Below are 21,230 nucleotides of genomic sequence, written 5' to 3' on the forward strand. Positions count from 1 at the left end.
ACTTTGGCAGCTTTAAATTTCTCTGCCATGTTCTGCCCGCCCCCAGCAGCCGTGGAGGGAGGGAGGGAGGATGGAGAGGTGCAGCCGGGTCGGTGAGGTGGAGGTACAGCCGTGATGCTGCGAGCAACTGCGCTGCACTCAGACAGCATGCAGGATCAAGGTGATGCAGTGTGGATTCAGAGTTTTGTTTTTGTAATTTGTTTTATTAGTGTAGCACAAATTATCAACATGCAAAGGTTCGGGCGCACGACGCATGACGGCTCTCTGTTCCTGACTGCGCCGTGACGAGACGTCGGCTATCCACGGAACCGACAGGTTCGACCTGCTGCGGGCTGCCTCCGGTCCATTAATCGATCCCGGTTTCTTGGTGACAGTCTGGTGTCATTGGTCGGTGTGTGCTACGGGAGAAAACCGAGATTCATGTTGTTATTTTCAGTTCCTTCATGATATCACCCTTGTGGTTCACCTTGGACTTAAAAATACGCACAAAAGGTAAGATTTGATTTCATTCCCACTGTTTACTGTTCCTGTTTATGTTGTCTCACGTTTCCGTCATCTTGTAACATAAACCTGCTGTCCAGACCTGCAGACTCAAGGGGTTAGAATATTAAATAAGGCCGACTTCATGCTGGCCGTGAAAGTTTTGACTTTGAAAGTGAATCCAAACGTGTCTGATCACTATTAACTCATTCTGCGATTTTAGAGCTGAGTTTCTCTGTTTGACGGAGAGACACATTTGCATATGTTGAATAATTGAAGGAGAGGTGTATGATTTCGGTGTTGGGCTCACAGACAGTAAAATGGAGGTAGGCCTGCTGCCCTCCTTTAATGTAATCCATCCTCTTCCTTGTGACCTGCCTGTCTGACATGCTTTGAAGTGGACTATTATCAGCAGCACAGCTGTGTGTCATGATGCAACTTTCACTTATGCAATCAGAAACGTTATACACTCCATCAATGAAGGGGTCAGGGATTAATGAGCATCACTAGGAAATTTAGTTAAATAGGTAAGAAACAATTTTTAAAAAGTTGGCTACAGCCCAGTTATACAGTGATATGGTCAGTAATCCATTGACAGAGCATAGAATATGATGCAATTTATTTTTCATAAAATAAATTGTGAATTTATTTTGTGAAATAAATTCACAAAATTTATATCTCCTAAACTCTTGGACATCACATTTTGTCTTATTGCAGTAACTTTCCATGTATTTTAAATATGCTCTTTTATTCTTTGCTTAGATAACATCCAGTACAGCCAATTTAATAAACAGTTTGTTTGTTTGTTTGTTTGTTTTTTGGTATATATCAGAATAAACCTAACTGCTCTGCGAAGGCCTCAGAGGTTTGTTAAAACATGAACAAACATCAAGTCTGTTGATGGATAAAGCTGGTTTAATTTTGCAGGTTTAATTGCAGTAAATTCCAGTTCTTTAAAGTAACAACCCAAGAGTTTGTGAACATGTCTGCACAGTGAACCATTTTGGATTTGTTTTTGTGAAATCATTTTAAAACAATGCATCATTTAATTTCCACTTCCACTTTGTGATCATGCACTACTTCTGGTCCAGGGGTGTCAAACTCATTTTCATTTTGGACCATATCAGGATTATGAAGTTCTTCTAGGTTGTGGCAGAATTTTTTTATTAAAGCACTTAAGAAACCATTAAAACATGAATGAATAGCCTCAGTAAGTAACTCTTAAAGTTAAATTATATTTAACATCTTTACATATTATGGGCTGCACAGTGGCACAGTTGGTAGAGCTGTTGCCTTGCAGCAAGAAGGTCCTGGGTTCGATTCCCGGCCCGGGGTCTTTCTGCATGGAGTTTGCATGTTCTTCCTGTACATGTGTGGGTGTTGCCCTGCAACAGACTGGTGACCTGTCCAGGGTGAACCCCGCCTCTTGCCCAGAACGTAGCTGGAGATACGAACCAGCAACCCTCCTGACCCCATTAGGGACAAGGGTGAACAGAAAATGGATGGATCTTTCCATATTGATGTAATTTTGCAATATACAGGTGAAAACTGCTTTGATTTCATTGATAAAATATTATTTACACACATAACTGTCACCTTAAAAGTTATATTAACGTGTCCCTTTTGACTATAGCGGATCACAAAAAAGTAATGGCGGGCCAGACTTGGCCCCCGGACCTTGAGTTTGACAACTTGATTTAAAAATTGATCTTGATATAATAATTTTCCAAGACACTAACAGCAGGAACTTAAAGACTAACATTCTTTTCAATGCATGGCTTTTTTTTGAGAACTGCTCCGTGCATCCTTTTGCAGGCTGATGGATCGCCTTCCACAGAAACAGCTCGGCTCAGACCCTGGTGGTCCCAGCATGCTGCCTGGACCGTGCGCAGTGATCAGAGCGAGTCCAGCTTTATCTCCACAGCCTGCAGTCCCGGAGCCATGTCTACTCAATCCATCGGAGGGGCTCAAAACACAGTTAGGACCGGAGCTCAGACAGGCGCCTACCAAAGGGACAGGCCGGGTGCAGTCTGGGGAGGATCGACTTACTCCTCCACTGTCAAGCATAAGTCGGCCCAGACCGACTGCTCTTGGAACTAGAACAGCCTCAAAGCCAGCCAAAGTCCCACTGGAGTCGTCTAAGGAAATAGATTTGATCCCTGTTTGCATTCCGGCTCCTCACAGCGGTAACGCCATGTCGCATTCCTCGTCAGAGCCGTCGTTCCTTCTGAGCAACCCTCAGAGCCCGCAGCCTTACCTTAAACCAACTCTTAGCCCCAACCTGACCCCAAGCATGAGTCACAAACGCAGTCTGAAGCCTCAGCCCCAGAGGACCGCCTCACCTGGGAGCGCAACTCAGAGCCAGACTCAGACTGAGGGGCCAGTAGGAGAGAACAATGACTTCAGGTAAGACCAGCAACACTCATGCTGAGTCATTTCCATTGTTTTTCCTGATCCTTGCAGCAGGTGCCGTCCCGCAAAGATCGTCTGGAAGGAAAACTGACGCGTGGTCCTCCATGGGGATCCGACACAGTCACAGCCGCTTGGCTGATTTCCCACAGGCACTTTAGCTGAAGTCCTTGCTCATAAACAAAGACCGCTTGAAAAAACTGTTTAAACTCTCAGCAGCTCGTTTACACCAGCAGTAAATGTTGTCGGGCTTTAGACAGAATGGTCCCGATGCTGAGACAAACACAGATTTTACACCTGCAGGATTTCTTTACGTGTGAAATAAGAAACTTTTTCTGTTGTGAACAGTCCTTTCAGATCAACAAAAAACAAAATACCATAAAAATATTAATTAAAATTATTTAAAAAATAAGTGTAAACAATTTCTTTGTTAAAAAATATTAAATCCCGTGCTTACAATTACAGATACTGTATATATAATTTCTCCTTATTGTGCTAAAATGAGCAAAACAAACTAAACACAACTAAAGTAATTTGCTGTATATGACCTGTCTTTATAGATAAAGTAGTTTTTTATATATTTTTCATATATCTATAAGATATTAAGAGTATAAGAGCCGAATCAGTCGGATTTTAACTTTATTTAAACTTGAGTGCAAATTTATTACTTTAGCCTGGCCGTATTAGTTCAAATCAGGGGTTTTAATTACTTAAATGCAATAGAACGTAAGAGTGTTTTGAAATATTGAGTCACAGAAAGGGCTTCTTTAGCCAATTTGTTGTGTTTTTGTGCAAAATCTGTTTAAAATTTTCACAACAGACTAACTAATGGTCATCATTTTTGCCTTATATATATTTATTTTAATTCTATTTTTTCCAGATAGGCTGAACAAGCCTCTCTGTGTTGATTAAAGCGTGGGATGTTGTTTCATAACCTAAACCTACTTCCAACTTCTCAGTGTCTTGATTCCTGACCTGCCTGCTGTGATCCTCTGCCTTCACAGAACAGATGAATTCACAGTGAGATTACATTACAAAAATGTGGAGTCCATTTGATAATTTGGTGGTTTCCGAATGCATTTTTTAACTTGCGCTGGATTTTATTTAGGGTTAAAAGGGGGTGAATAAAAATGCATGCCACGCCATTCAGGTTTTTATTTGCTACAAATTAAAGAAAGAAAACTATATTTTTTCCGTTCCACTTCACATTTGCACGTTACTTTGTCTTGGTCTGTCACATAAAATCCCAATAAACTAAATTTTAAGTTTGTGATTTTAACGTGACATTTAAAAAAAAAATGCTGTGTGTATTTCTGCAATTTAGTTTTCAAGCAAATTTAATTTATCTCTGGATTTTTGTTTGCCAGTGGGAATTTTCATCTTTGTTGTACTCTTTTAATAACAGAACATTTTGAATTACCATTCGAGAAAGCCAACAGAATTATATGTCCTGAATTTGACATTTACGGTAAGTGTGAGCTTATTCAGCCACCCGTCTGTTCAATTTTATTAAATATTCAGCTCAATCCATTTTTTTCTGACTCTGCTTGTACTCAGCCATGTGGATACTCATACACACACAGACATGCTTAGCACTTAGTCATCAATGATGTTCGCTGAGGTGCTTAATTGTGTGGGGTTTTTTTTGTTTTTTTTTTTACCTTATGCAGAAGCCCCAATGGAAGCGTTTCCTCTGAGGATTACATTGCAGCTCATATCCCATTTTCACCTACACAAAAGAATTTGAGTCTAATGCGGCGTTCCCTTTGCTCTTGTCCGCTTGCCAGGGTGTACATCGTCACATGGAACGTGGGATCAGCTGTCCCACCAGATGACATCACTTCTCTGTTCGGACCAAATGTTTCAGATGGGAGCATTGACATGTTTATCATCGGGTAAGCGAGTATTTGTGGACGACTCAGCAGTGCCAGAGCGACAGCAGTAGATGCCCACTCAGTCATCTGTGGTTTTCTCCCCCTACAGTCGCTGTCCTTCTTTTAAAAAAATGAAAGTTTGGTTTTTGGTTGTTTTATACATTTTCTTGCTTCTGTCATCATCCAGACTCCAGGAGGTTAACTCAATGATAAACAAGAGGCTGAAAGATGTTCTTTTTTCAGACCAGTGGAGTGAGCTTTGCATGGACACACTCAGTCCCTTTGGATATGTTTTAGTACGTGCATCTATCATTCTCCACATCCTTCTTTGTCTGGTTGTAAAAATGTGATGGAGTATTTTGTCACCTTCCTCATCTGTCCAGGTGGCATCGCAGCGAATGCAAGGAGTGCTTCTGCTTGTTTTTTCCAAAATCTGCCATCTTCCATTCCTCAGAGGTGTGCAGACCCAGAGTACACGGACGGGACTCGGGGGATACTGGGTATGAACGCCGATGTGTCACCTCGACCCTGTGCAAACTGGTTTGGGGTTAGAGTTAGTTTGCACACAGAAGTCGGGCCTGTGCTCCATCCTGCTGGCAGCTGCATGCACGTGTGGGTGAATATGTCAGTGTGTGACCTTCCCGTGCATGTTGATGTCAGCATCCCCCGCTGGCTGCTGCTGCTGGTGCAGTCACCTTCTCTTTGAGGTCAGTGCAGCAGCAGGCTGTCTGGCTCTCTGATGCTGTGGCTTGATGTGAAATGAAGAATAAAAAATAGAAACACTTTGTCCCCCAGCACAGATCTGGTTGATGTACTCTGGTAGTCCTTTAGGTCTCTATTAAAATACACTTTCTTGTTATTTTAAAGGGAAATAAAGGTGGAGTGAGTGCAAGAATGACGGTGTTCGGCCACCCAGTGTGTTTTCTGAACTGTCACCTGCCGGCTCACATGAGGAACTTGGAGCAGCGGATGGAAGACTTTGAAAGCATCCTTCAGCAGCAGCAGTTCGAAGGCGGGACTGCCACTGGTGTCCTGGACCATGAGTGGGTGATTTTACTTATAAGTCATGCTTATTCAGGTGGAATAATTACACAGCATTCAGTTTCAATCATTAACTATATATTTGACCTTTCATCTATGGCTAAATTGGTAGTTCATTTAAATTACTTAGTTTCCTGACAAGAACTTTCAAGAACAACCTACATTCCATTTGGAGAAATGTTTTAAAATAAAAATAAAAAAATTTTAAAAAAAGATCAGGTTTTGGTCTGACACAAGTTGTATGTAATAATAAGCAGGTGTCCAAACAAGGTATCAGAAACCTGACTTTGAGCTGGATGATCGAGGATTGAAGGATTAAAAATCAGGTCAGTGGAAGGATAAATGCCAAGTGAAGTGATCTCCGCTAAATATGATAAAGAATGCCAATCCATTTATTATGTGGATCAAAAAAAATCCACATCCAGTAGAAACATTTCCAAAACAAAAGTAATTGCAATTGTTGGTTAAAAAAAGAGAAAAGTAATCAGAGTTGTTAAGCTGCTCATACCTGAGTAAAATAGATTAGCTAAAAAAATGGTCAAAAAACAGAAATTACTAATAATACTTAAACAGTACATTTAATAGTTCAATATTATTTAAAAAAGATCAATTACAGATCTGGTATTAGTGAAGTAGGGTGCTAAGCATTTCTCATTACTTTATTTTTGCTTAGTGTTACCAAAAAACAACAGTGAAAACAAAAGTCTACCCGCATTAAAAGCATTTAAAACCACTTAAAGTGCTACTTTTAAAATGAGTTTGCAGTGACTTTAATGTTTCTACAAAGTGAAGTTGCTGTGAATCATTGTTTTGTCAGTTTTGTTTTCCTCTCACCTACACACAGTTATATTGCAGCCAACTCTCCCACATGCTGTAGCTACACACATAATAAACAACTCAAGGGAGATTTAGGCTTCAGAATAATTAAACTCAAAGGAATAAATGTCCAGGGTGGCTTAATGAAATCATGTGTAATGAATAATAAAAAATAATTCACTACCCTGCCTGGCTATTCAGAGCAGTTCATACATTTAGCAAGCCACTTATTATCACTCAGTTAAACTTACATTTTCTTCGTCTGCAGTTAAACCATCACATACTTTAGTAAAATTAATATATTACATAATAATATAATACCATTATCTGTGATGCAGAGGTGTTTCAAGACTATATTTTGTGTTTGCAGTGTTGTGTTTTGGTTTGGGGACCTAAATTTCCGTATTGAAGACTATGACATCCATGTGGTGAAATGTGCCATTGAAAGCAGCAAGCTGCCTCTTCTATGGGAACGGGATCAGGTGAAGTAACTTCATAATTTAAAAACAGAAGCATGGATTCTTCTGGATGGGTTGTCTGTTGATTGCAGCCAGCAGAGGGAGCTGTGGATCTAATTAAAGGAAATAGAAGGTCTGCCATTCTCCTTTTCTGTTTTTTTTCTCCAGCTCAACATGGCTAAAATCACAGAGGCCATCCTGGAGGGCTTCATGGAGGGACCGCTCAAGTTTCCTCCTACATATAAGTTTGATGTGGGAACCCATACATATGACACCAGGTCGGCTCGTACAGAGTCTCTTTATCCAAAATAAACCCTTAATAAGATTTTTTTTTTTTATTATCTCATTTAGAGATTTCAGAAAAATCTCTTAATGAGGTTGATTTTGAGTTTACCATGTGAAGATATGTAGGCAAATGTATCCAATGAGAAGGAATAAATAAAAAAATATATCTTAGATCACTAGCTTGAAGACTTAGCAAACCAGCAACATACATAGAAATTTAAAAGAGCAATATCCAGTCTGCCTGTAACTCATTACAAGAAGTAGAGACTTGACTTTAGACAAAAACTGTAATTTTTCAGGTAGATGTTGCAATTCCTGCTCCAATTCTGACCAGCATTGTTACTCTGGTGCCAACAGATGTCAGCGATCTTATTTCTCTAAACTTTGGCAGAACACTTTATATTCTGTCAACGTTTAGAGTCATTTAGTGATTGTGCAAGTCTTTTCTACACATAATCAGTCGAAATTTTATTAGAGTTCAAATTTACATCACATTTTTGTAAAGAAAGCAATCCCTTATTTGCCTAAAATAGTTTTGATTCTCCCATCCATATATGTAAATTCCTCTTGTTTTTTTGTTTTTTTTGCTTCAGAAAAAAATCTTTGAAAATTACTTATCCACTTTGAAATCCTAAATAAAGACTGATTTTGATTCATCTCCTTCCCTGTAAAACATTTAAATACATCAGTGCTAAGAAGAGAAAACCCGCCTGGACAGACCGTATCCTGTGGCGCCTTCGTCGCACCGGTTCCCCCGTTCCTACCCACAATGCATCTTTGCAGCGGGGTCTGACTTCCTGGTTGGGCGGAGCCACTAAAGTGATACAGCACAAGTATCAAAGTCACATGGGCTTCACCATCAGTGACCACAAGCCTGTTTCCTCATTGTTCTCCCTGCAGGTGAGGCCACATATCTTTTCAATACTATTTGAACTAAGACATTTTTGCGATTATTGTTTATGTATTTAATCTTCGAATTATAGTTTCCATTCAGGGTGGATCTACCTCTGGTGGAGCTGCAGGTAAATAAGGAGTGGTGCAAAGCATCAGACGCCACAGTCAGATTCACTGTTGCTTCAACATATCAGCGCAGTTCTTGGGACTGGGTGGCAATATACAAAGTAGGTCATAGAGAAACTCTGATATCAAACACTTACACTTTTCTTCCAAGCATTGCCAACACATTTCTCACTGAACAGGTGAGATTCAGGCATCACAAGGATTATCAGGCGTACGTCTGGGCCAAAGGAGAGCATGCCACACAGGTTTGTTGAGGTTTGTTAACTTCCTTTAAAAGCTAAAGTTGACTCAGAGCTGACTGGGGTCATTTTCATAGGTGTCGTTCTCAGAAGAGGATCTGCCGAGAGATGACTGTGAATACATCCTGGGTTACTTCAGCAATATCATGAACAGCATCGTCAGTTTGTCTTCGCCAGTTCAGGTAGCAAAGTTTTATCACATAAAATTACTGTTACGAGGTATGCAGTGCACAATTCAATTTTTTATTATAAAAGAAAATCTATAAGACGCAGTATTTTATTGACAAAACTACCATAAGCATAACTGAATTAGTTTTATTGATTCATCTTGTTTACCAAATCAAAGTTTTAAGTATTTTTAATGTTCAAAGACAGTGGTCTTTCCTCTCTCCTCGAGATTTAGCATCTCAGTCATTAATATGTACTTGAGATGAAAACGAAAGCCAGTCTGCATGGCCACAAAGATCATTGCCAGACAGACCCTGAAATGCTACAACCAGAAATTGAATCCAAACTTGTGATGTTGCATATACTGGTATTGATGATTTCATTCAATATATTTTGTAGCTCTTCTTCAGATCAAAACTTATTCTTGTTAAAATATCTCAGTCAAAAGCAAGATATAAATCAAATATTGGCAAGACTTTAAAAATGGCATTTACAGACACTTTCCATGCAAACTGACTGCTGAAAGCTTAAGCTATTTTGGAAAGAACTGACAGATTGTTTTAGTCTAGAGATGAGTAAAGCTTGTCGTGCCCTGAAACTCTACTTGCAGGTGATAGTGCCCAATATACATGCATACTACATTTCTTTTCTTTGTGAAAAATGTTGAAAAGACTGTATAATTTCCTTTACACTTCACAATTAAGAACTACCTTTTGAATTTCTGACATAAGTTCACATAAAATACATTGAAGTTTGTGGTTGAAACAAATTGCGACAAAATTCAAGGAGATTAAAACCTTTACTTCCTTTAACAATAACCTTCTCCTCCATCCTCCACCCTCCACAGATCAGGATGCCTGTTGTCAGCCCCACTGTGTGCCGCTCTGACAGCTCCAATGTCAGCTCTGAAGATGACAGCACCATGGTTCTGCTGGCTCCAAACTCCCGTAGTCCAAGCCCAAAAACTGGCAAAAGGCATCACCGTCATCGCCGTAGTCGCAGCCCAGCTGTCCCCGCGATGTCCTCCAATCCTCTCCCTGCCTTGCAGGGCCTCAGCCTGTGTCCTCGCTCCAAGGAGAGCCAATCACGAAGCCGCTCACCATGCTCTGCTGCTAAGAAGGATCGCTTGGTCTCCCCCGACACTGTGCCATCCCCCACCATCAGCCCCCTCAGCCCTCGCAGCCCCGTGTCTCCGGGCAGCGGGGTGACAGCGCCGGAGGCCCTGATTGTAGCCATCTTAGGTGAACACAGTCCAGCTCAGGTCAGCCCCACAGGGGTCAAACAGATTGGGAAGCAAGTCGAAACAGACAAACGAAAGACTATAAAGAGGTAAAATAGGAAAAATGACATCCACACTATTATGATCTGACCTGAGGCAATCTCAGAGAAGCTGCACCTTTATCAACTCTCATGTAGTTTGCAAACATTCCACGTTGCAGCGTTGCAGTTTCCTGTTAGAGAATCATCATCTCATACGACTCTGTGCTGTATGTATATCTTTGAGTGAAGAATGTGAGCAAACTCTCTAAATGTTCTCATGAACTCAGGAGTGATGAATGTAAAACCAAAGTCTGGCTAAACCTGCAACAGAAATGACCAGCTATCACTGAAAGCAATATGGATCCATGCTTGGTATCAAAATAAGGACTCTGAACCAGTATTGATGGTATTATAGTTCACATCTAAGACAGGACGTGTCTGTGTGAGTCAGAGTAGTGTAAGCTTAACTTATTCATTAAAGTGTCCAAAACGTGATGATTTTAGCTCTACACAACTTGATCTGTGCAAACGTTTAGTTTCAGCGTGCTATTGACACACAGAGCATTGTGTCACCTCAGTCTTCAATTGTAATCCCAAACCAATGCTCTTATTGTTCTTAGCATCTTTGTGAACACAACCCCTGCTCCTCAGAGCTGGTTTCTGACACCCAATGTTTTCCTTCCAGGACAGAATGTTGTTTGATTGTGCAAGTAAAATGTGAACAAATAAACAATAACTAATCAAAATTATTTAATTTGCTCTCCTGATAGTACAATAACCATGTGTGTTTTTGCAGGGTGATGCTTCCCTAAACAGCAACATCCGTTCTGAAATAGATGTGCTCAACTTTTTGACATATAAACATCTTCTACTTAAAACGTAGCTATTCACTGTTCCACTTTTATTTTGTAATGTTTTCTCGATTAACCCTATTCTCTTCCATTTTTTAAAAAAAGGAGAAAGTTCTAAGTATAACCCTTAATCAGAACCAGTAACTCTGCATGCAGTACCTTCTCTCCTCATGGATATATTTGTTTTGCTGGAGTCGGAACACGCCCCTCAGCACCACATGGTCCAGCCGGGGCTCTGCATCAGTTGGCTGTAAGCAGTGGACTGTGGGAGTCCAATAAAGACAGCTCCCTGTTCCATTATCGTCCACTCAGCTGGCTGCAGCCTTGGTTGTGTGTCGGTAATAAACCCAGGTGAAGGCTGCTTTTGGTTTTACAGTCTCCCCCAACCCCAATCTGCAAACGGGACTCTGCTGCTAGCCTGCGTTAGCTTAAACAAAATGAACGGCCACCTGAACGGCTTTTACAGCGACTCTCTCCATGATGAAGACTGCTTCCTCTTCACCTCTGAGTCAGTCGGAGAAGGTCACCCTGGTAAGTTTTAATGTCTGTGCAAAGCGCCGTCCATTTTACTGACCCAAATAATTAGCCTAGCATCCTGTTAGCTTCACAAACAAGGTCATGTGGCTGATTGTTGTGAGCTTGTCTGCCCCGGATTATTGTCAAACTCTATGTGCTAGTTGTTTTATGCGCAAAACAATGTATTAAAAGTCTGAATTTGCATTAAAGTTAAAGCAAAAATGAACGGGTTAAACAAAAATTGTGATTAAAATGTGTGTTTGAGCAGAAAATTAGATACAGCTGGCTTTGTGAGCCGCTACATTGTTTCATCCAGCTAAAAGCTAAACTATTAGGCAACTCTCACTGTGCTGAGTTTCACACAGTGTTCTTTAAGAAAGATTTGTAACATTTTTATGCTGGGAATCTGTATTTTTAGACCGATTGGGGCTCCGGTTTGTGCTGTAGCAACACTGTGGCTAGGTGCTGAAGCTAACATGTGTCAGGACTTGTGGTGCTTGTCAATCACATCTTTTCTTCAGTCTGTTTTTGGCACATGAATAAGAGTTGTTTCATGACTTCAAAATGTTTCATCCAACTTTGATTAGATCCAGGCCAACATCTATAAACCATGGACCGAGCACCTTGACTTTGAGTTCAGTGAAATGACGGGAATAACTAAATGTAATATTTTTTTTTCTGTTAGTTTTCATAAATGTTACCATTCGGCTTCAAATCGGGCTAGTTTCAAAGCTAGTATCTGTTTCAGTACAAACAAAGAACTTATTTATTGCTTAGAATAAGTAAAACATTCTATACTAATAAAATACATTTTTAAAAGTGCAAATATGTTTGGATAAAACTGGTTCACACTAGTGTATAAAATATCTTCATCTTGTAAAGATTTGTATATGTTGGTGACTCCTATCTGTTGACCCACCTTTATCATTATGTATATTTTTTTTGTTTCTTGAAAAATTATTGAAATTGTGTTCATTGCTCACCACTTCTTTTACCCTAAATACAGATTCATAAACATAGTTTTATTTGTTCAGTCATTTTTCTAAATCTGAAAATGGAAAAATACTATTTTATAACATTGCACAATTATTGGAAATCATTTGATTACAATAATATTTGGTTATATTCTGGAGGAAATGTCAAAGATAAATCCATATTTTTCTAATTTTTCTGCTTCTGATCGGTCATTAAAGTACATTCAACAGTCTAAATTATTATTGTTTTTCGAACATCTTTATATTTGGAATAAAATGGCCAATATATTACACACTCCATTATTGCAGTGATGGTAAATTAATGATGATCTTGAAACTATAAACCTGTTGCAGGTGTCGGTCTTCCTCTTTTAAAACACACCAGCTCTACTGCTAAGGATAATAGGCTTATCTCTACTTCTAAGTACTGGACAGACTATCTGCCCATCTGTGGGTGTAAAGAATCCAAATCAGTGGATATTTTTATATGCAACATTGACTTTACATTTATGAATATTGGGTAAAATTACCTGCAACACATCCAAGCATATTTGGATTCTTTCAGCTTAAATTTGCCACCAAAAATAAATCTTTGAAATGTTTTCAATTTTACACAATGCAATGGTTGGTGTCACACAGATCTGAATGGATCTAGAGATGAGATGGTTCAGGCTGGATTAGCTCATTCCTTTGCTAATCTGTAGGTTCATTTTGTATCCATGCTTTGCCGTTTCATATATCTGCCTAAAGTTTAAATTCTTTTATAGCTGAATAACCACTGAACATTTCACTTTTAATTGTATATTCTGTGAGTTTTGCATGAAACCTTTCCATTTCTTGTGGTTCTGTTCTTTGTTTGGACCAGTTGACTTTTATGTAAGATGACAGATCAAATAAAAATAGGCCCAAGGGACCTTTCTGCTGGTAGATAACATTTATTGGAGTCGCATAACCATATTTTCTTGAAGTATATGACTAGTGGATTATAGATAACTGCATTATATTGTCTAAAAGCAGAAAGTACACAGCATAACAGCCACAGACTACTGCCACCAGCTGACGCTTTTGTAGGTAAACACACTGATAAGGGACTGCTGCGTCATGTAAGAACACATGCTGTTATTGCGATGGATGCTGAGGTTTACTGGAAAACGGTTAATGCTTACATAAGGCTCATCTGATTTATATGTAAGTAATTAAATCGATCTGCCCCATTAAAATGGTTTGATTCATTAATAGTTTAATAAAGATTAAGACAGAGGGTCGCTCTCCTCAACAGACTAAAGCATTAAGACGAATTAAGGTGTTATTACAGAAAACATTGAGCTGAGACTTTCCATTTCCTGCAAATGTTCTTATGCTTTTCCTTTTACGTTGTTCCTCCACAGATAAGATTTGTGACCAGATTAGTGATGCCGTGCTGGACGCTCACCTGAGACAAGACCCTGACGCCAAAGTAGCATGTGGTGAGTAACCATAAAGGTTGTTCTTTAAGGATGAACTATTACATTTTCTTGAACAGGTTAATATGGATAGAAAACACATTCATTTCATTTTTTTTTTTTTTTTGCACAAAATCATTCTTGTATAATGGGATTTTAGTCTTATAAATTCTGCCTGTTAATTGTTTTAGGGCCTCTTTTCGCTTTAAATCCAAATAAGCTGCTGCTGGCCACGCTCCCCCCAACTCGGCGTTTACATGTGAAACTGGCTGCAAACAGAATCACAGTTATACAACTGTACATCTTTGAAAAGCAGAAGTAGAGTCTCCTGCACAACTAACAAGAATGCATAAGGTGGTTTCTGGATTGGAAGTCAACAACAAAACACTTGTTTATTCCAGCAGCCATTGTACAGCACATGCAGTAAATCCAGCTGACCAAATGTGCAGGAACTCTGCTGGGGTTGCTAGGTGATGGGGCTGTGCCTGCTGATTAGTGAGATTAAATTCGAAAGGATTTTGAAACCCATCTTTTTCTAGACCAAAAAAAATCTTTAAATTTTTGCCAAAACCAGCTCTTTTAGTTTACATATATATATATATATAGACTATTGAATAATTGGCCCTCTTTACAAAGAACTGCAGCTCCACTGAGCTGTAAGTTTGAACGCCGCTGATCTAAGAGTTCAAACTTACTCTTAGATCAGTGGAGAATTAAGCTTGAGATGTTTTCGTGGGATTAATTGGCAGAAATAACATTCATCTTTAAAAAAAATATTGGCCCATTCTACCCACACTCAATTATAGCTTAAAGGTCCCCTTTGTTTTTCTGGTTGAAAATGATTGTTTGCTTTGTAGCTGAATACACCAGGGAGGCAGATGATGAAAGCTGTAAAAGCTTTCAGGTTTGAGCATGGTGGTCCTTAATGGACCAGATGAATAAAGTGAATATTGCTCTGTTTGAGGTTGAGAGCTTTTCCTCATCTTCATCTGAATAGGACTGAAAATGTTTCATTGTCACACGGTTTTGTTCAACGTTGAAGGCAACAGAGTATAACACGAGTTGGTGCTTAAACATTGTTGCACACTGATTTAGATCTAGATGTGGCACACTAAATGTTTTCTGTTTGTCCCCAGAGACTGTAGCTAAGACGGGGATGATCCTGCTTGCGGGGGAGATCACCTCCAGAGCCACTGTTGACTATCAGAAGGTCGTCAGGGAGACGATCAAAGACATCGGCTATGACGACTCCTCCAAAGGTACGCTTGTAGAGGACGAAAGCTGGTTCAGACCCAGTTCAATACTGCTAATTTAAAAAAAATAGTTGGAAAAGAGATAAACATGGTGATGGTAAGCAAATATGGATTTGTTTTTTCTCTCTTTTACAAACTAGCCAATAATCTCGAACTGGCAGACCTCTTCCTTTAGTGTTTTCACTGAACTACACAGCACAGAGAGAGAGACATTAACCTACTTAATACATTTTAGAACTGGGTTCTTTTCCTTAAATATATTTTAAAGTAATTGCTTAAAATTGAAGATGGAAAATATGCTCAAACCTAATCTAAAAAAAGAATTTTTTTTCCCTAACTTTTAGGTATTGAACCCATCTAGTGCAAGACCTTGTGATAAATTCAATGCATTTCTGATTCATGATTATTCTCTGATTTAAAATGAGAAGCTGTTTGTGTAATATACCAAAGCTGTACAAGTTTATCTTTGTGGTCTTACAAGGAAAATAATACATTTGTAAAGCTTTTGGTTTTTTTATTTATTTTTTAGTTCAGACAGAATTATGCAAAGCAAAACTTTTAGCTGTTACATTATCAATCTAACAGTGTTAGGAAATAATTGTTTTAGAATTTAGTCGAACATTAAGTACCACGAAATCTCCTTACGTTCCAGTAAGGAGATTTTCCACGACTGCAGCTCTCATGAGTAATTACTCACATGAGCATTGGTTTTCTGGATTGAACAGATTTCGTCTTCAAAAGGTGAAGCTGATTTGTTTTCCCAAGGCGTGTCTGAGTTATGTCCAAAATCTAGAAGCAGGTTACTGGAGAGAAACTTTGGGATTCTGAAGTCAAAACATCGTTGGGGCTTTATACACTGAAGCTTTTGGACTCTGGGATCTTTCAGAGTGAAGGCAGACTTGGACTGTGCTGCATTGAGGTCTTCGAGGGGAAAATGGATCTGTCTTTGACCAGCTCTGCAGTGAACACCCAGAAAATGACATTAATTTGGCCTGTGTGATATTGCACAGGACAGTCTGACGTTCTGCAGAATAATGGACATCAGGACGATAGGGGCTCTGAGTATATTTTTGTTGTTGTTGAATAAATTGAAAACAGTCTTTTTCTCTCTCTGTTTTCGCTCTAGACATGTTGAACTGTCTAAAGTCTTTGTCTAAAGTGCCAAAGGAAAAATCTTTTTTTAGGAAGTCTGATTCTCCAGATCTTATTTGACTAAGAGTTTAAGATTTAGAAATGGAGGTGAAGCAAAGAATCAGTTATTTCAGAAAAATGACTCTATACCACATCACTAGCAGTAGGTTCAGAGTAAAATGTATACTCTGATTCCTAAAATGTGTTACCAAAAAATCCAGAAATCTAAGACTGGGAAAGAATGGCATAAAAAATGTGACAACTTTTTAAATTAACAATGGAAAATTTTTAGCTAATTACCTGGCAAAGTATTGTGGTCCTTTGCTGGCACCTCTGGCCAGGTGAAATGATTCTCCCTTTGAGGTCACAACCTTTTTTTCACAGGTTTTGACCATAAGACTTGCAATGTGTTGGTGGCTTTGGAGCAGCAGTCTCCTGACATTGCTCAGGGCGTTTATCTCGACCGTAAAGAAGAGGACGTTGGAGCCGGCGATCAGGTTTGTGTTCGGTCAGCAGTTCAACAAATCGGTTTGTTTGACCTCGTTCATCCTATGACTGCATGTCTGACAGGGTCTCATGTTTGGTTATGCCACGGATGAGACGGAGGAGTGCATGCCGCTCACCATCGTCTTGGCTCACAAGCTCAACGCCAAGATGGCCGAGTTGCGTCGGGATGGAACGCTGCCGTGGGTCCGACCCGACTCTAAAACTCAGGTTAGATGAGCGTAAAATTAACATTTATTATTATTGTTCTTAAACTTACTGTAGTTTAAAGGCCAATTAGATAATTCATTTAAAAAATGTAGATAGATGTCATCCAAACTTTATAATGTTGGGCGAGAAGAATTTTAAGTTTAAATATTTTCATTTTAAAACGGGTATTACTGCCATCTAGTGGTTACTTTATGCCTGCTAGGCTCTTCCTATGAATAAACTACTGTAGAATTACACATTTTAAAGACATTCTTATTTTTTTTAATAATCCAATACCTGATCTTGAGTTTTTTAAAATTTTATATAAGTTTCAGAAAGGTCACCTAAATTTATTTAGAAAGTTTAAGTACGAATACACCTTGCATGGTTGTGTAATTGCAGGATCAATGTTAACTAATGTATTTAGTGTATTTATGGTGAAACAATATGTTCTACAATTAATCAATAACTTGTATACACAGACCAAATAAGTATTAAACAATGAGGAATGAAAGTTTTGTAATTTGGGTCCATTATTAGGAATATGTTATGATTTACAGTAATTCTTATAATCCAAATGAATAAAAGGATTTATTTAGTATTAAGACTGTTATTTGAATCAGAGTTATTGATGGACTAAAGCTAAATAAGGTTCAGTAAAACCCATTAGAACATGTAAATTCTTGTTTATCTTCATAACTTGCAGAAACAGTTTAATCACCACCAGGTTCTGTTTAGATTTTACGTCTGTAATTATCTGAAATCTGAGTTCTTCTTCTTCTCCATCCAGGTGACCGTTCAGTACCGACAGGACCGAGGAGCCGTGGTGCCGCTGCGTGTCCACACCATCGTGATCTCTGTGCAGCACGACGAGTGTGTGAGTTTGGAGGAGATGCGTCACAGCCTGAAGGAACAGGTGGTGAAAGCCGTGGTCCCGTCTGGTTACCTGGACGACGACACCGTCTACCACCTGCAGCCCAGCGGCCGTTTTGTCATTGGAGGTCCACAGGTGAGAGAACGGCTTTACAAATCAGTTTAAAGCATATTTATGCTTTAAACAAAACTAAAGTGTGATGTAAAAATATAATAATTTTCTGTAAATGTACTCCATCTTTCCTGCAGAGTGATGCGGGTTTGACTGGACGTAAGATCATAGTGGACACCTATGGTGGGTGGGGAGCCCATGGAGGTGGAGCGTTTTCTGGAAAGGACTACACAAAGGTCGATCGCTCCGCGGCGTACGCCGCTCGCTGGGTGGCCAAATCTCTGGTTAAAGCTGGACTCTGCAGACGCGTCTTGGTCCAAGTAAGAATACGTCTCGCCTGGTTGTGAAACGGAGGATAAAAATAAGTGAATGAAGCAGAAACGTTATTAAAACATTTAATATTTTCAGAAATTATGAAGTTGTTTAAAATCTGTCTGCCGTTTTAGGTTTCCTATGCTATTGGAGTTTCCCATCCTCTGTCTGTCTCCATCTTCCATTACGGGACCTCTCAGAAGAGTGAGAGAGAGCTGCTGGACATCGTGAGAAAGAACTTTGACCTCCGCCCAGGGGTCATTGTGAGGTAAACTGTGACCTCTGTTGTGAAAATGCTCAGTTAAATATTTAGTTTCTTTTTTGTTTTGTTTTTTAAGCAAGAAGTTGCTAATCTTCCATAAACAAAACTAAAGTGTGATGTTTTTTTGTTTCTTTGTTTTAAGCAAAGCAAGATATTTTTGTGCAATTCTACAAATAAAGATGACAAACTGACTCAATGCTTTTATTAAAGGTAAAAAAGTCATAAACTTTGGCTTTATAACTATTGCTCCATTTATTAAACTAGCTGAACTCTGACCTGCTGCTTGGCACTGAAAGAACAACTTTTTGTGCAACTCTTCCTTGTTTCTACAACATAATTGAGTAAAACAGCAAGAAGCGGGAACTGAAGAGGTCAAGATGGAATCTAAAGGATAAAAGATTGTCTATTTTAGCTGCAATTGGTATGCATTTTAATTAAAAGTATGTAGAACTGAAAGGGCGGAAAAAAACTAAATTTAATATCCTGCTTTGGCCTTGTGTTGCAAAGAGTTTCCTAGTGACAAGGAAAAGGACGGCTCCAATTAATGTCGAATTATGCAGACAATTTCTGAGCATTTTGCTGCATATCCTCTCAGTGGGGTTTAAATACTGTGGATGTGCGTTAAAGATTTAAGTATTGAGCAAATTCAACCAGTTGTGCATCTCTATGACCGGCTTGAGGTGTTGCCTTAAAATAAATCCGCAGCTGGACCTCCCAATTAAATCAAATGTGAATTTATCAATCGTACACAAACGTAACCATGACGTCAGCATCCAGGCTTTCCCAGAAGTCGCATCTTAGTAAATATTAATCTCTAACTAAAGAAAGTAAGAGATGCTTCTGATATTCTGATGTGATTTTTGCTAATTAGCAAATAGAAATGAAAGACAGAGACTTATTCATGCATCTTTAATTTCATAATGAATGATGAATTTTTGTTTCTCTCTCTAAGGGACCTCGATCTGAAGAAGCCCATCTACCAGCGCACGGCTTCCTACGGTCACTTTGGTCGTGATTTGTTCTCATGGGAGATTCCCAAGAAGCTGAAATACTGAGGCACTCTGGTCCCCGTCTCACACACACACACACATCGTCCTGCAGATAAACCTCTTACCATCCTCTCCTCCTCTTCTTTGCTTTGTTTTACTTGTACATCAGAAAACCATCCAATTAGGTTTTGTCAAACTGTTGGAAAAGTTACAATTATTTCACCTGCTGCACTGTAATTTTTACCTATTTAGTATTAAAAATTAAGATTTTTTTTAAAGACGGGTTTCGAAGGAACCTTTAACCTACATCTTGTTGCAGTACAGATGAAGAAATGAGCCAGTTTGTGCTCTTTGGTGTTCAAAAGGTCATGTTACAACTTTGTTACAAATGAAAATCAGACTGCTTTATTTATGTAGTTGTGTGCAGCCTCTTCATGCCATTGTTGTTTTTCTTCTGACGTTTTACAGAGAAGTCAGAATCTGCTGATGGTTTTGTGGTTAATGTTGGGCTGCACAGTGGTTTCTGTATTATGTAGGTATTTATTTTCTATCCTTAAATCTCTTTAGGATTTTTCAAACTTTGTTCACAATGTTGACTAAGATAAAGGCACAAAGATCACCTTATTCCTGAAGGCAAACACTCCATTGTTGCATCGGCTCAGTGCTCAGATTATTTTATGTGACGTTTGTTGCAATGTGAGACCCAGTTGGTGTACTGAATTGAATGTATTCCTCTTCCTTTTCGACAGTCGGTGTTCGGGCGTACCAAAAGTGGAACAGGCTTGGCTTTGAATGTTTGAGCTTCCAGCTTTAAATAAAATCTAATCTCCTCTGCTGGATTTTTCCAGATAGCCCCTCTCGTCCACCTGCTTCACCCAGATATCAGCTGAATACCTGGCTAGTTGTCTTTCTCTGTAACTTTTGACCTTGAAATATAAATCACCAGGATATGTATTATATCCTAGTGCTGTCAGTCCACAGCTTTCATCTAGGTGGCGCTGTTTCTCTAAAAACTACCGAAGCTAAGATTTGCCTTTGGCGTCTTCAGCTCAGTACTGTGGTTGTTTAGTATTTTTAAACAGGAAACCCTGATTATAACTGCTGCCAAAATAATAAAACACCAAAACATAACCTAAACACCTGCTTTAGTTCGTGGTAATTTATACCTTTCTGCCGCTCTTCTCTTTTTTTAAAATTAAATGTATTTAACAGACGATATCCGAAGATGGCTTGGTTCCTACTAATCATTATCTGATTGTTTAACAGACGTGCCTCAGCCAGTCCAACTTTAACTTGAGAGCGACTGCTGGTGTGTTGAGGAATCTTCTGTCAGCCATCTTGCTGGTGGCGTGCAGCAGCTGGATTGGGAGGGGCAGCTGGAGAAACTATAAACTTTAAGATGAGGTTTTTAATCGATATATCTTGATACCGTAACGCCACATAGAGATTTAGATCGCTCACTGTCTGTCCACTTATCTGGTGGTTTTACTTGACTATTTATTTCACGGCATGTCTGCTTTCTCAAACTCATCCACGACTCAGACAAATAATTGGTTGGTGTTGTACAGAGAAACCAGCCTGTTTACATCGTCTGCAGCTGGGAGTTTAAAAAGCCGTTCCCCTTCTTTTTGTTAAATTCAGTGTTTTGTGTATTAAGTGCCTTTTCTCATTTGCCGCGAATGAACCTAAAATGAATTTGTTACCTTCATGTCTCTCTTCTCCTGTCTGGATTTTCCTCAAATAAAAATTCACATGTCTGACTTGTTTTGGTA

The 21,230-nt window shown here is 39.2% G+C and overlaps 2 protein-coding genes across 2 annotated transcripts; both read left to right on the forward strand.

Annotated features, from left to right (window-relative positions):
• Positions 1-56: 56 nt before the first annotated feature.
• Positions 57-10,797, forward strand: LOC122846885 (inositol polyphosphate 5-phosphatase K). The gene is made up of 13 exons (XM_044144135.1): positions 57-492; positions 2,296-2,886; positions 4,677-4,784; positions 4,951-5,059; positions 5,147-5,263; positions 5,631-5,806; positions 6,991-7,102; positions 7,247-7,356; positions 8,053-8,263; positions 8,347-8,484; positions 8,563-8,628; positions 8,700-8,804; positions 9,638-10,797. Exons 2-13 carry the CDS (start codon positions 2,300-2,302, stop codon positions 10,121-10,123), a joined length of 2,325 nt encoding a protein of 774 aa, XP_044000070.1. The 5' UTR covers positions 57-492; positions 2,296-2,299; the 3' UTR covers positions 10,124-10,797.
• A 307-nt stretch (positions 10,798-11,104) lies between these two features.
• mat2aa (methionine adenosyltransferase II, alpha a) lies at positions 11,105-21,218 on the forward strand. The gene is made up of 9 exons (XM_044144136.1): positions 11,105-11,432; positions 13,780-13,857; positions 14,970-15,092; positions 16,602-16,714; positions 16,788-16,931; positions 17,701-17,919; positions 18,033-18,215; positions 18,342-18,475; positions 19,422-21,218. The coding sequence occupies exons 1-9, from the start codon at positions 11,339-11,341 to the stop codon at positions 19,522-19,524; spliced, it is 1,191 nt and encodes a 396-aa protein (XP_044000071.1). The 5' UTR covers positions 11,105-11,338; the 3' UTR covers positions 19,525-21,218.
• The last annotated feature ends 12 nt before the right edge of the window (positions 21,219-21,230 follow it).

This window comes from Gambusia affinis, linkage group LG17, assembly GCF_019740435.1.
Source record: "Gambusia affinis linkage group LG17, SWU_Gaff_1.0, whole genome shotgun sequence".
Classification (NCBI taxonomy): domain Eukaryota; kingdom Metazoa; phylum Chordata; class Actinopteri; order Cyprinodontiformes; family Poeciliidae; genus Gambusia; species Gambusia affinis.